The 12,345-nt window shown below is 47.4% G+C and overlaps 1 protein-coding gene across 1 annotated transcript; it reads left to right on the forward strand.

The window, feature by feature from the left end:
* The first annotated feature begins 343 nt into the window (after positions 1 to 343).
* On the forward strand, positions 344 to 8,082 carry USP29 (ubiquitin specific peptidase 29). The gene is made up of 3 exons (XM_047791407.1): positions 344 to 1,571; positions 2,157 to 2,341; positions 8,002 to 8,082. The coding sequence occupies exons 1-3, from the start codon at positions 344 to 346 to the stop codon at positions 8,080 to 8,082; spliced, it is 1,494 nt and encodes a 497-aa protein (XP_047647363.1).
* Positions 8,083 to 12,345: the final 4,263 nt, after the last annotated feature.

The following is a 12,345-nucleotide window of genomic DNA, read 5'->3' on the forward strand; positions in this document are numbered from 1 at the left end:
GTTGTCTGAATTTAACTTTGCCAAACAGTCGCTCCTCGATGACTGACACTTGGTCCCACAGGGATGCTGGAGGCTTGAGGATGTTCCAATCCCAACCACCCAAGATACCCGACAGTGACTGGGCGGTTTTGGACAGAAGGAATACGCAGAAGGAAAGGGACAAAACTCCATTCCACTGTTTGTGACAAGCCAGATTATGGATCCTCTAATAGAAAAAGAAGATGAAATACCCTTCCCTCCAAAGATGACTTTGTTAATGTCAAAACCACCAACCCTTGTCAGGATGGGGCTATTAGAACATCAAGGTACAAAGAGGAAAAAAATGCCGTTGTCTGGTCTAGAGATGAATGAGGGCTCTGTGGAAGAAAACAACCCTGGGCCAAACAAGACATCGAAGACAGATTCCTCTGAGCACATAAGCAGCAACAGGAAGACACCATTGCATTTAAAAGATCCAACGAAGCAGAGAAACTCAAAACGTGGACCTTCAGGCAAGGCCACCTCTACTGAAAACCCTAACCTAGAGGAGCCGGTCCTCTCAATCCAGACTCTCTCTTCCAAAAGAAGTTTGGAATTTACATCAGAACAAATACATAGTCCTGATGTCTCAAGATGGAATGAACCCCAGGCGCCCCTTAACACTTACCCAGAACAGCTATGGCAAGGCTTCCCCAATGTGGGAAACACCTGCTACATGAATGCAATTTTACAGTCACTCTTTGCAATTCCATCGTTTACGGATGACTTACTCATGCAGGGTGTCCCATGGGAAAAAATCCCCTTCGATGCTCTTATCATGTGCGTGAGCCAGCTACTTGCTTTAAAAGATATTTGTGACATGGAGACCAAGGGAGAGCTGCTTGTAAATGTTAAACGTACCATTTCAGCAGTTGCAGAGACATTCTCTGGCAACATGCAGAACGATGCTTATGAGTTTTTAGGTTACTGTTTAGATCAGCTGAAAGAAGACATGGCAAAATTAAACACCGCCTTGGAGACTGAGAGAGAAACTCGGCTTGACAGCTCATCTCCGAAGACGTATGCTAATAAGGCTGCCCCTCAACAGGCATTCCTTTGTCCTGTGGTTGCTAACTTTGAGTTTGAATTGCAGCACTCCATTATTTGTCAAGCCTGTGGACAGATTGTTGTCAAGACAGAGCCAAATAATTATCTCTCCATCAACCTTCCCCAAGAAACAAAACTACCTTCTTTCTCTATTCAGAATTCTTTTGATCTTTTCTTCAGAGCAGAAGAACTCGAGTATAGCTGTAAGGCGTGCAAGCACAAGACTGCTGTTGGGATGCGCAAGTTCAGTAGACTTCCCAGAGTCCTAATTGTTCATCTGAAACGCTATAGCTTTGATGATGTTTGGTTGCTAGTGAAGGACAACCAGCAGGTTGATATTCCTAAATTTTTAAGCTTATCTTCTCATTGCAATGAGAGCACCAAACCACCTTTTCCCATTGCCCGTGACGTGCCTCCTGGGAACCCCCAAATCCTGAACCTCCCTCCGGAGGTGATTTCTGAGTTCAACAAATTGACACCTTCAGTGAAGTGGATCTCAGAAACCAGTGATTCCTTGGCAAGGACTGCTCAACCACAAAACGTCCAGAAGCTCTGTGAATGGTCAAGCCAAGAACAGCAGCAGACAATTCTGGAAAACAGTTCTAAACGGGATATAACAGAGTCAGGATGGGCAGACTCTGGAGATGGGAAAGTCCCTGAAAAGGAGCTGCCAACAGCTGGCTCAGGAATGGATCAAGGAGACACTTGTCTTATGATCTGTGAAGAGGAACGTGAACCCACCAGCAGCCCACACACGAGTCCTACAAAGATTTGTTCTCAAGTAGGCCCTGAAGATCCAGAACATGAGAAATATGAAGAAATCAATACATTGGTAGATTTAGATTTTGACAATGTCACTCAGTCTGCTGATGATTTTTGTAAGGCTAATGAAAACCGGATTCCAGAAAGATCTCAGGGCGTGGCTGAACAGCTCCAACAGTGCCATGTGGAGCTGGAACTCCATCAGCAGGAACCACCTCTGACCGTTAGGATCCTGGATTCCCAGGAACACACAGAAAAGAACTTCAAGAGTCAACAGGACCTGCATTCCCTCGGTGCATTGGGTTCTGATATGAACGCTGGAATTTTAGATCCAGAGGACACAGAAGCTGAAGCCAAGGCACTGAAAAGTAATGCTGAGGCTGGAGATCCGCTTCACACCTACCAGCTCGTCAGTGTCGTCAGCCATCTGGGGAGCTCCCCAGATTCGGGCCATTACATCAGCGATGTTTACGACTTTCAGAAGCAGGCCTGGTTCACGTTCAACGATCTGCAAGTATCAGAAATTGACGAGTCTGTGATGCGGGAAGCTAGGCTTCGCACTGGGTATATCGTCTTTTACATGCACAGGGATATCTTTCAGGCACTCTTGGGAAAGACAAGGAATTCCCAGTTACTTGCAATGTGGAAAGGGGAGATTCCTCAGGAAGAATAAGAAAAAGACAACTCTTGCTTGACTATTTGACCCAGTTCTGTTTTCTCCATGGAAGGGAAATTCTGAACTCTACCCAGAGATGAAAAGACAAGGAGAGGAGTTCGGCTCAATGTGTTAAGGATCCCGCATGGTCACTGCTGTGTCTCGATCACTGTGGTGAGGGATCCCTCCCTGGCGCCTGGAACTTCTGAATGCAAAGCATGCAGACAAAATACGAAAGAAAGAAGAAAAGAAATGTTAACATCTTGGGTCCCGTTTTGGACCAACAGAAACAAAAACTCTGGGGACATGACCCAGTAACTGCTGGAGATCTAATGCTCCAGAAAATTTGAGAACCTCTTCTTTAATGTAAAGAGTATCCTGGGAGTTCCCGTCGTGGCGCAGTGGTTAACGAATCCATCTAGGAACCATGGGGTTGCGGGTTTGATCGCTGTCCTTGCTCAGGGGATTAAGGATCCGGCGTTGCCGTGAGCTGTGGTGTACGTCTAAGATGCGGCTCGGATCCCACGTTGCTGCGGCTCTGGTGTAGGCCGGTGGCTACAGCTCCGATTCGACCCCTAGCCTGGGAACTTACATATGCTGCGGGAGCGGCCCAAGAAATGGCAAAAAGACCAAAAAAAAAAAAAAAAGAGTATCTTGGTATTTTTTGCTATTGTATATGTGAATTGCTTATTTTATATAAAGGATTTTAATTGTATGTTTTGTTCTTCTTTGTATTCACGCATGCCTTTCTTTTGTAAGCTTATTGCAATAAAAACCCAACCAATACATGTACCACTGACTGGCCTCTGTATGGGTTTGTGGCTGATTACTGGTCAAATTGGCTGTCCAGCAGTCAACTGTACTTTCGCATCCTTCCTGGAACTGCAGAGAAATAATTGATGGGCAACAAAGTATATTCAAAAATGATGTGAGGGTGATCCCAAAAGTTCCATGAACACTTTAAATGCTGCTTCTGTTATTAATATGAATAAGACTGTACGTCCTCATAAATATAAAACATAGCCTAGTGGCCTACTAAGTCCTCAGTGTCAGTGGGCCACCTGAGGAGGTGTGTGAAAGTTGGAATTTTTTGGTTCCAAGGGATAAGAAAATCCTGGTGATATATAAAATATGGGTCCAGCTTCCACAGAGTAGATAAGGGGAAAAAGGGGAAAGTTGGAGTTCCCACTGTGGCTCAGCATGTTAAGGAAATCGACATAGCGTCAGTGAGGATGCAGGTTCAATCCCTGGCCTCGATCAGTGGGTTAAGGATCCAGCACTGCCACAAGCTGCATCATATGTTGCAGATATCGCTCAGATCCTGACTGTGGTATAGAGAGCAGCTGCAGCGCCAATTTGACCCCTAGCCTGGGAACTTCCATCTGCCATGGGTACAGCCCTAAAAAGAAAAAAAAAAGGAGAAGTAATTGGAACTGTGTGTACTTTTTTTCTTTTTGGGCCATGCTTGGAGCATCCAGAAGTTCCCACCGGTGTTCCCTGGTGGCCTAGTGGTTAAGGATTCAGCATTGTCACTGCTGTGGTGAGGGTTTGATCCCTGGCCCAGGGAACTTCTGCATGCCAGTGTGGCCAAAAAACAAAAAAAGAAGTTATCCCAGGAATCAAACCCACACCACTGTAGTGACAATGCTGGATTTTTAACCCACTAGGAGTTCCTGTCATGGTGCAGCAGAAATATTTCTGACTAGGAACCATGAGGTTGCAGGTTAGATCCCTGGCCTTGCTCAGTGAGTTAAGGATCTAGCATTGCCATGAGCTGTGGTGTTGGTTGCAGGCGAGGCTCGGATCCTGAGTTGCTGTGGCTGTGGTGTAGGCTGGCTGCTGTAGCTCTGATTGGACCCCTAGCCTGGGAATTTCCGTATGCCGTGGGTACAGCACTAAAAAGCAAAAATATGTATGTAGGAGTTCCCGTCGTGGCGCAGTGGTTAACGAATCCAACTAGGAACCATGAGGTTGCGGGTTCGGTCCCTGCCCTTGCTCAGTGGGTTAACGATCCAGCGTTGCCCTGAGCTGTGGTGTAGGTTGTAGACGCGGCTTGGATCCCGCGTTGCTGTGGCTCTGGCGTAGGCCGGTGGCTGCAGCTCCGATTCGACCCCTAGCCTGGGAACCTCCATATGCCGCAGGAGCAGCCCAAGAAATAGCAACAACAACAACAAAAGACAAAAGACAAAAAGACAAAAAAAAATATGTATTATTTTTAGCACTTGGGGGGAAAGAAGAAAAGTATAAGAATGAAACAGAAGCAGGAGTTCCCGTCGCGGCTCAGTGGTTAACGAATCCGACTAGGAACCATGAGATTGTGGGTTCGATCCCTGGCCTTGCTCAGTGGGTTAAGGATCTGGCGTTGCCGTGAGCTGTGGTGTAGGTTGCAGACGCGGCTCGGATCCTGCATTGCTGTGGCTCTGGCGTAGGCCGGTGGCTACAGCTCCGATTCGACCCCTAGCCTGGGAACTTCCATATGCCACGGCAACAGCCCTAGAAAAGACAAAAAGACAAAAAAAAAAAAAGAAGAAACAGAAGCATATCTATAATTCCACTAGTACTTTCCATTCCTATTTTGGTGTATTTTCTTCCAATCCCCCACACATATAATTATATATATAAATGTGTTTACATATAATTTTCTGTCCAAAATAATATGCTTGTCAGCGTGCTGTATTACCGACTTTGCTCTCTACTTTCCCCGTGTGTCCTTGATCTCCAGGGTCATTACCACAGGGCAGGCAAAGTAATACAAGCAGTAATTCTAGAACTCTTTGCATTTACAGATGCTGCGAGAGGAAACGCCGTCATCTCCAAGGCCAGTCTCCCTCACACTACGATGACATCAACTAGAACTGGTGAGGCAAGGTGGGTCCACAGGTGTTAATTCGACTGCCGTGAGTTTAAAGAAACCACTTGAGGAGTTCCCGTCGTGGCACAGTGGTTAACGAATCCAACTAGGAACCATGAGGTTGCGGTTCAATCCCTGGCCTCCCTCAGTGGGTTAACGATCCGGCGTTGCCGTGAGCTGTGGTGTAGGTTGCAGACGTGGCTTGGATCCCTTGTTGCTGTGGCTCTGGTATAGGCCGGTGGCTGCAGCCCCGATTAGACCCCTAGCCTGGGAACATCCATATACCTCGGGAGCGGCCCTAGAAATGGCAAAAAGACAAAAAAAAAGAAAAAGAAAGAAACCACTTGAAACCACTGTGCTTTGTGGATACAACAGATCTGTGATAGCCAATGATTCCCTAGACGCTCAGATTTTATTATAACCCTTTTTATACATAATTTACTTTCCTCTCCTCATGTCCTCATCCATTGCTGCACAGCCCCTCCTAGCTTCCTTCCCATATCTTCCCTCTGCATTCACATTATTTGTTCCTTTGCCTTCTGTGCATTCCCTTTCTTTTCCCCACATCACTGTCTAACATAAAGAGAAAGCTCTGTATCCAAAAAAGAAGGTAGTGGAGTTCCCATTGTGGCTGAGTGGTAAGGAACCCATCTAGTATCCTTGAGGACTCAGGTTCAGTCCCTGGCCTCGCTCAGTGGGTGAAGGATCCAGCATTGCCATGAGCTGTGGTGTATGCCGCAGACGCAGTTTGGATCCCAAGTTGGTGTGGCTGTGGTGTAGGCCGGCAGCTGTAGCTCCAATTCAACCCCTAGCCTAGGAACTTCCATATGCCGTGGATGCAGCCCTAAAAAGACAAGAAAGAAAGAGAGGAAGAGAGAAAGAAAGAGAGGAAGGAAGGAAGGAAGGAGGAAAGAAAGAAAGAAAGAAAGAAAGAAAGAAAGAAAGAAAGAAAGAAAGAAAGAAAGAAAGAAAGAAAGAAAGAAAGAAGGAAAGAAAGAAAAAGAGAGAAAAAAGAAGAAAAGAAAAAAGATGAGCAATCATCTTGACTTTTTCTGCTGTACAGCGAAGTGAGTCATACACATACATTCCTTTCCATTATGATCTGTCCCGGGAGATGGGAGATAGTTCCCTGTGCTGTACGGGAGGACCTTGCTTACCCATCCTCCATGTACTAGTTTGCATCTGCTAACCCCACACTCCCAACCCTCCCTCCCCAACTCCCCCTCCCGCTTGGCAACCACAAGCCTGTTTTCTATGACTGTGAGTCTGTTCCTATGTTGTAGATAAGTTCATTTGTGTCATTTGTGACCCAGAAGACTCATGCTTCCCCATTTGGGAAGAGTGCGAGTGTGTTTCCATTTAGATGAGGGATGGGTGTGTTATCTGCAGCAGGAAGGTGTTGTTTCTGCCGTTGTTTGGAATTCATGGTTTGGAAGAGGTCCATCTTCAGGGGTAGACTGTTGAAGGGAGCGTGGGAGAGGTCAGATCTAACAAACACCCATTTCAGTCCTCTTCTAGCCTACCTTCCTGCACTGCAACGGCTGGATAGCTAAAAGCTTTATTTTTCCGGGCTACCTTATGTCCTAGAGTCCACATGTGGCCTTGCTTTTGGCAAGTATATGTGAGACTTGGAGTAAGATACTGCGAGGCAGGGAACAGCAAGGAACAGACGGCCCCCGAAAACAAGATGCTCAGAATGGCTGAAGCCAACCATCCTGGGTTTTTCTTTTTTCCTTCTTTTTTAATTTGGCCATGCCCATGGCATGCAGAAGTTCCCAGGCCAGGGATCAAACCCACACCACAGTATCGACCTGAGCTGCAGAAGGATCCTTAACCAGCTAGGTCACCAGGAAACTCCTATTCTGGGTTTTTCTCCCACTCACCAAGTAAGATAAATTATCTGCACTTTCTATTGGAAAACCAAGTGAAGCGGGGAGGCAGGGCTGAGATTTTACAAAGAGAAATGTCTATTTATCCCTCTTTCTTTCCCAATTTTGAAGACTTAGGTGTTATTATTGCTCCTGGGTTGCTAAATTTACTTGACAGAACATGTTCACAAATAAAGTGTATAATCAACCAGCATGTATTTTTTTTTTTTTTTGGCCATCCCACTGGCCACAGATCAAATCTGAGCTGGAACAACAACTTACACCACAGCAACAGTGGATCCTTAACCCACCGTGCCAGGCGGGGAATCAAACCTGCATCCCTGTGCTGCAGAGACACCATTGATTCCACCTCTACCCAGTATTCCGTGATACTCTATATGGGGAAAGAATCTGAAAGAAATGGCTGTGTGTACGTGGATCCCTGAATCACGTTGTTGTACAATCAACAATCACAACCGTTAAGTCAACTCTACTTCAATAAAACTTTAAACATTCTTTAAAAAGAAAAAAAAAAGGATCCAGCCTTGCTGTGGCTGGGGTGTAGGCCGGCAGCTATAGCTCCGATTTGACCCCTAGCCTGCAAACTTCCATATGCCATGGGTGCAGCCCTAAAAAGCAAAACAAACAAACAAACAAAATCAGCTTCCATGTGACTTTGGCCCACTCAGGCTAAAGAACTTAGTCATTTTTTTTTTTTAAAGGGAGTTGGCTTCCCCCACGTGGCCTCGCCCTCACGCTCGAGGGGATGCACCTGGACTGCGGCGACGCCTCGGCACTAGCGCTTCCACCAGGCACGGCTCCTGCCCAAGTTCCAGCCTCAGAATCACCTTCTGCTTCACGGCTTCCTCCCCTCCTACTGATGGAAAATACGGAGCTTGAGGCGGGTGAGTGTGAGTATGTGTGTGTTTGTGTGAGTGTTTGGTGTGCGTTGACCTCTGGTAAGCGGTGGATGGGGAAGGTGCAGCTACCAGGTGTCCCCAGGGGTAGTGAACCAATACACTTTTAGAAGTTTTTTGGGGGGCGCGGTTTCCAAAAGTCAGGGACCAGGGTGGAGGGAGAGGGGCCCCACCCTCAGGGTCCTTTCACAACCTGACACCCAGGGCTCCCGATGTTTGGAAGAGGTGCACCTCACCAGCCTCTGGTCCCCGTCCCAGTTCTGCCAGGAGCCCATCCAAAGCAAAAGGCACCTAACTGCCAAAGCTGGGAAGCCACGCCGGGCACGTGCAGCAGTGGCTCAGGCTCCAGGTTTCGGGCGGCCCTGCGGGAAGCCCTGCTCACCCACAGAGACCAGATTTCTGTAGTTCTCCAAGGTCACATCCTTGTAGAGGTTCCTCTGTTCGGAGCTCAGCTGCTGCCACTCCTCCTGGGTAAACGCCATGGTGACATCCTCCAAGGTCACTCTTCCCTGTAACAAGCGCCTCATCAGTAGAAAGACGGCCCCGAGTCCTGGGTTAGAAGAATGTGTTTGAACTGCAGGTGTTACTGTCAGTGCTGCGGTCTGGGAGAAAATCCATTGGACCTGAAACATCTGCCAGTGAGCCATAAGCCCAAGGGTTGCTCAGGATTCCGCCACCTTTCTCGACCATCCTGCCACCCGTCATCCAGTCACATCCACTTTACCTCCTAAACCTCTCTCAGACTTAACCAGTTGTTTCTCTCTGCCCCACGCTTCATTAACCCATGCTACCGTCTTCTACTCAGACGAAGGCAATAACATCCTAACTCTTCCAGCTGCATCTCAGTAGACCCTTCTTGTCTATTTTCCACAGTCGGCATGGAAACGGGATGGTGGTGGGCCCCCCGAAGTAGCTCTCCTTGCTCGGGAGAGAGTGGATCCTTCCTTTCCATGGATCCCAGCACCTGGCATCTCCCACAGATGCCGCTCAATGCCTGAGTCGCTCTGCAACCCCCCCGCCCCCCGTCTCTTTGCTCTGTGCGCTCACATCATCATTTTATTCCTGCCAAAGGGCTGGAAATCACACTCGTAAAGCCAGCTTGTTCGGCTGGGAACTGAAAATAATTTTCCCTCTTCTGGCACACATTCTTCTGGCACGTGTCCTCTTGGACAGGAAAAAAAAAAAAGTGCAGTGGCATCTATGTTCCAGGCTGCTGTTCTGGTAGCGATCAGGCTAGTCTTTAAAAACTGTGAAGAGGAGTTCCCGTCATGGCGCAGTGGTTAACGAATCCGACTAGGAACCATGAGGTTGCGGGTTCGGTCCCTGCCCTTGCTCAGTGGGTTAACGATCCGGCGTTGCCATGAGCTGTGGTGTAGGTCGCAGACATGGCTCGGATTCCGCGTTGCCGTGGCTCTGGTGTAGGCCAGTGGCTACAGCTCCGATTTGACCCCTAGCCTGGGACCCTCCATATGCTGCAGGAGCGGCCCAAAGAAATAGCAAAAAGACAAAAAAAAAAAAAAACTGAAGAAACTGTCACCTGCATATAACTCGTGTCTGTAATTTACGTTGATTCTGATTATTATCCGTTGATGATTCTTCAGCTTATTGTACAGATTCATGAAACCTACTATTTCAGATGCACACAGAACCCAATGAGAAACACATTTTCAAAACACCGATGAAGCTCTTTTAAGTAGGTTGAGGTGATACGTACATGATATTATCACATCTAGGGCTTAGCCCTGGGTCAGGTGTGTGAGGACAGTGGTCAAGAGATGCTTTCAGCAACCCAAATGTCCATCGGCAGAGGATTGGATTCGGAAGATATGGTATATATACACAATGGAATACTACTCAGCCATAAAAAAGAATGACATAATGCCATTTGCAGCAACATGGATGGAACTAGAGAATCTCATACTGAGTGAAATGAGCCAGAAAGACAAATACCATATGATATCACTTATAACTGGAATCTAATATCCAGCACAAATGAACATCTCCTCAGAAAAGAAAATCATGGACTTGGAGAAGAGACTTGTGGCTGCCTGATGGGAGGGGGAGGGAGTGGGAGGGATCGGGAGCTTGGGGTTATCAGACACAACTTAGAATAGATTTACAAGGAGATCCTGCTGAATAGCATTGAGAACTTTGTCTAGATACTCATGTTGCAACAGAACAAAGGGTGGGGGAAAAATGTAATTGTAATGTATACATGTAAGGATAACTTGACCCCCTTGCTGTACAGTGGGAAAATTAAAAAAAAAAAAAAAAAAAGAGATGCTTTCAGGAGTTCCCGTCGTGGCGCAGTGGTTAACGAATCCGACTAGGAACCATGAGGTTGCGGGTTCGGTCCCTGCCCTTGCTCAGTGGGTTAACGATCCGGCGTTGCCGTGAGCTGTGGTGTAGGTTGCAGACGCGGCTCGGATCCTGCATTGCTGTGGCTCTGGCGTAGGCCAGTGGCTACAGCTCCAATTCGACCCCTAGCCTGGGACCCTCCATATGCCGCGGGAGCGGCCCAAAGAAATAGCAAAAAGACCAAAAAAAAAAAAGAGAGAGAGAGAGAGAGAGAGATGCTTTCATTTTATTTGAAATGTTTCAGATTCCATTCCATTGGAAAGGAAAAATCAGAGTGTAGGATACTTTTGTCTCTCTCTTTTTTTTTTTTTGCCTCCCTTGGCATATGCAGTTTCCAGGCCAGGGATCAGATCCAAGCCACAGTTGCAGCAATGCTAGATCCTTAACCCATTGTGTCAGAGTTCAAACCTTCATCCCAGTGCTCTAGAGACTCCACCAGTCCCGTTGTGCCACAGTGGGAACTCCTACTTTTTAATAAAAATATATGAAGGAAGGTGGAAGAAAAATATGCCAAAATGTCAGCAGAGGTTAATTCTGAGCAATGAGAATATTGGTGACATATGTGTTTGGAATTTTTTAAAAAACTCACCTGGGGAGTTCCCTCCATGGCACAGCGGTTAATTAACGCAACTAGGACCCATGAGGATGCAGGTTCAATCCCTGGCCTCACTTAGTGGGTTAAGGATCCAGCATTGCCATGAGCTGTGGTGTCGTTTCCAGATGTGGTTCAGACCTGGCATTGCTGTGACTGTGGTGTAGGCTGAGGCTGGCAGCTGTAGCTCCCATTGGCCTCCTAGCCTGGGAATTTCCATATGCCGCAGGTGCGGCCCTAAAAAGAAAAAAAAAGCAAAAACTCACCTGGGATTCCCGCAGCTGTGCAACGGGATTGTCGGTGTCTTGGGAGCCCAGGGGTGCAGGTTCGATCCCCAGCCAGTGAATTGGGTTAAGGATCTGGCATTGCCAAAAGTTTGGCTTGGGTCTCAACGGAAGGTAAGATCTGATCCCTGGCCCAGGAACTCCATACGCTGTGGGGCCATCAAAAAAGAAAAAAAAAAAACCCACCTGGAAGTTGTTCATTTCTGCTCTTTTCAAGCCGAGGCAGTCTTGGAAAGGGAGATCTCTGAGAAAACGGAAAAGAGCCGTGAAAAAGCGGGTTTCTTTGGAGCTGCCTGGTCACCCCAGCGCAGAGAGCTGGACGTGGACACGTCAGAAAAGCGCTCGCTTGTCCCTAGGTGGTGCCTGTCTGAACAGGTGCTGATGTCGCTGTCCACGTCCTGACCCACTGGGTGGTCTACACACATCGAGGTCCCTTGACTCAGGAGCTCCCACCGAGGCTCAGGTGGTTAAGAACATTTTGTTGCCGTGAACTGGGGTATAGGTCGCAGATGCGGCTCGGATCTGGTATGGCTGTGGCTGTGGTGCAGGCCGGCAGCTGTAGCTCCAATTTGACCCCTAACCTGGGACCCTCCATATGCTGAGGGTGAGGCCCTAAAAAAGAATAAAAAGAAAAAAAAGAAAAAGAGTTAACACTATGTTCCTTGTATAATACAGCAACACAGAATTCTTTTCTCAAAGGACGGTTCAAAGACTTTTTCTTTGTTTCTTTTTAGGGCCACATGGGCAGCATATGGAAGTTCCCAGTCTAGGGGTCAAATCAGAGCTGTAGCAGCCGGCCTATCACAGCTCATGGCAATGCGGGATCCCCCACCCACTGAGCGAGGCCGAGGATCGAACCTGCATCCTCGTGGATGCTAGTCAGGTTCATTTCTGCCGGGCAACAGTAGGAACTCCCTCAAAGACTTGTTTTGTAACCTCACCTTTTCTTGCTCATGATTTACTCATCTTTCTGAGTTGCTACAGTAAACATTC

This window comes from Phacochoerus africanus, chromosome 8 (assembly GCF_016906955.1).
Source record: "Phacochoerus africanus isolate WHEZ1 chromosome 8, ROS_Pafr_v1, whole genome shotgun sequence".
Classification (NCBI taxonomy): Eukaryota; Metazoa; Chordata; class Mammalia; order Artiodactyla; family Suidae; genus Phacochoerus; species Phacochoerus africanus.

Coding starts and splice junctions, on each gene's coding strand:
- USP29 (XM_047791407.1), top strand. CDS start 344: ATGAATGAGGGCTCTGTGGAAGAAAACAACCCTGGGCCAAACAAGACA. Junction 1,572..2,156: donor GAAGTGGATCTCAGAAACCA/GTGATTCCTTGG, acceptor CTGGAATTTTAG/ATCCAGAGGACACAGAAGCT. Junction 2,342..8,001: donor TCACGTTCAACGATCTGCAA/GTATCAGAAATT, acceptor CCTCGGCACTAG/CGCTTCCACCAGGCACGGCT.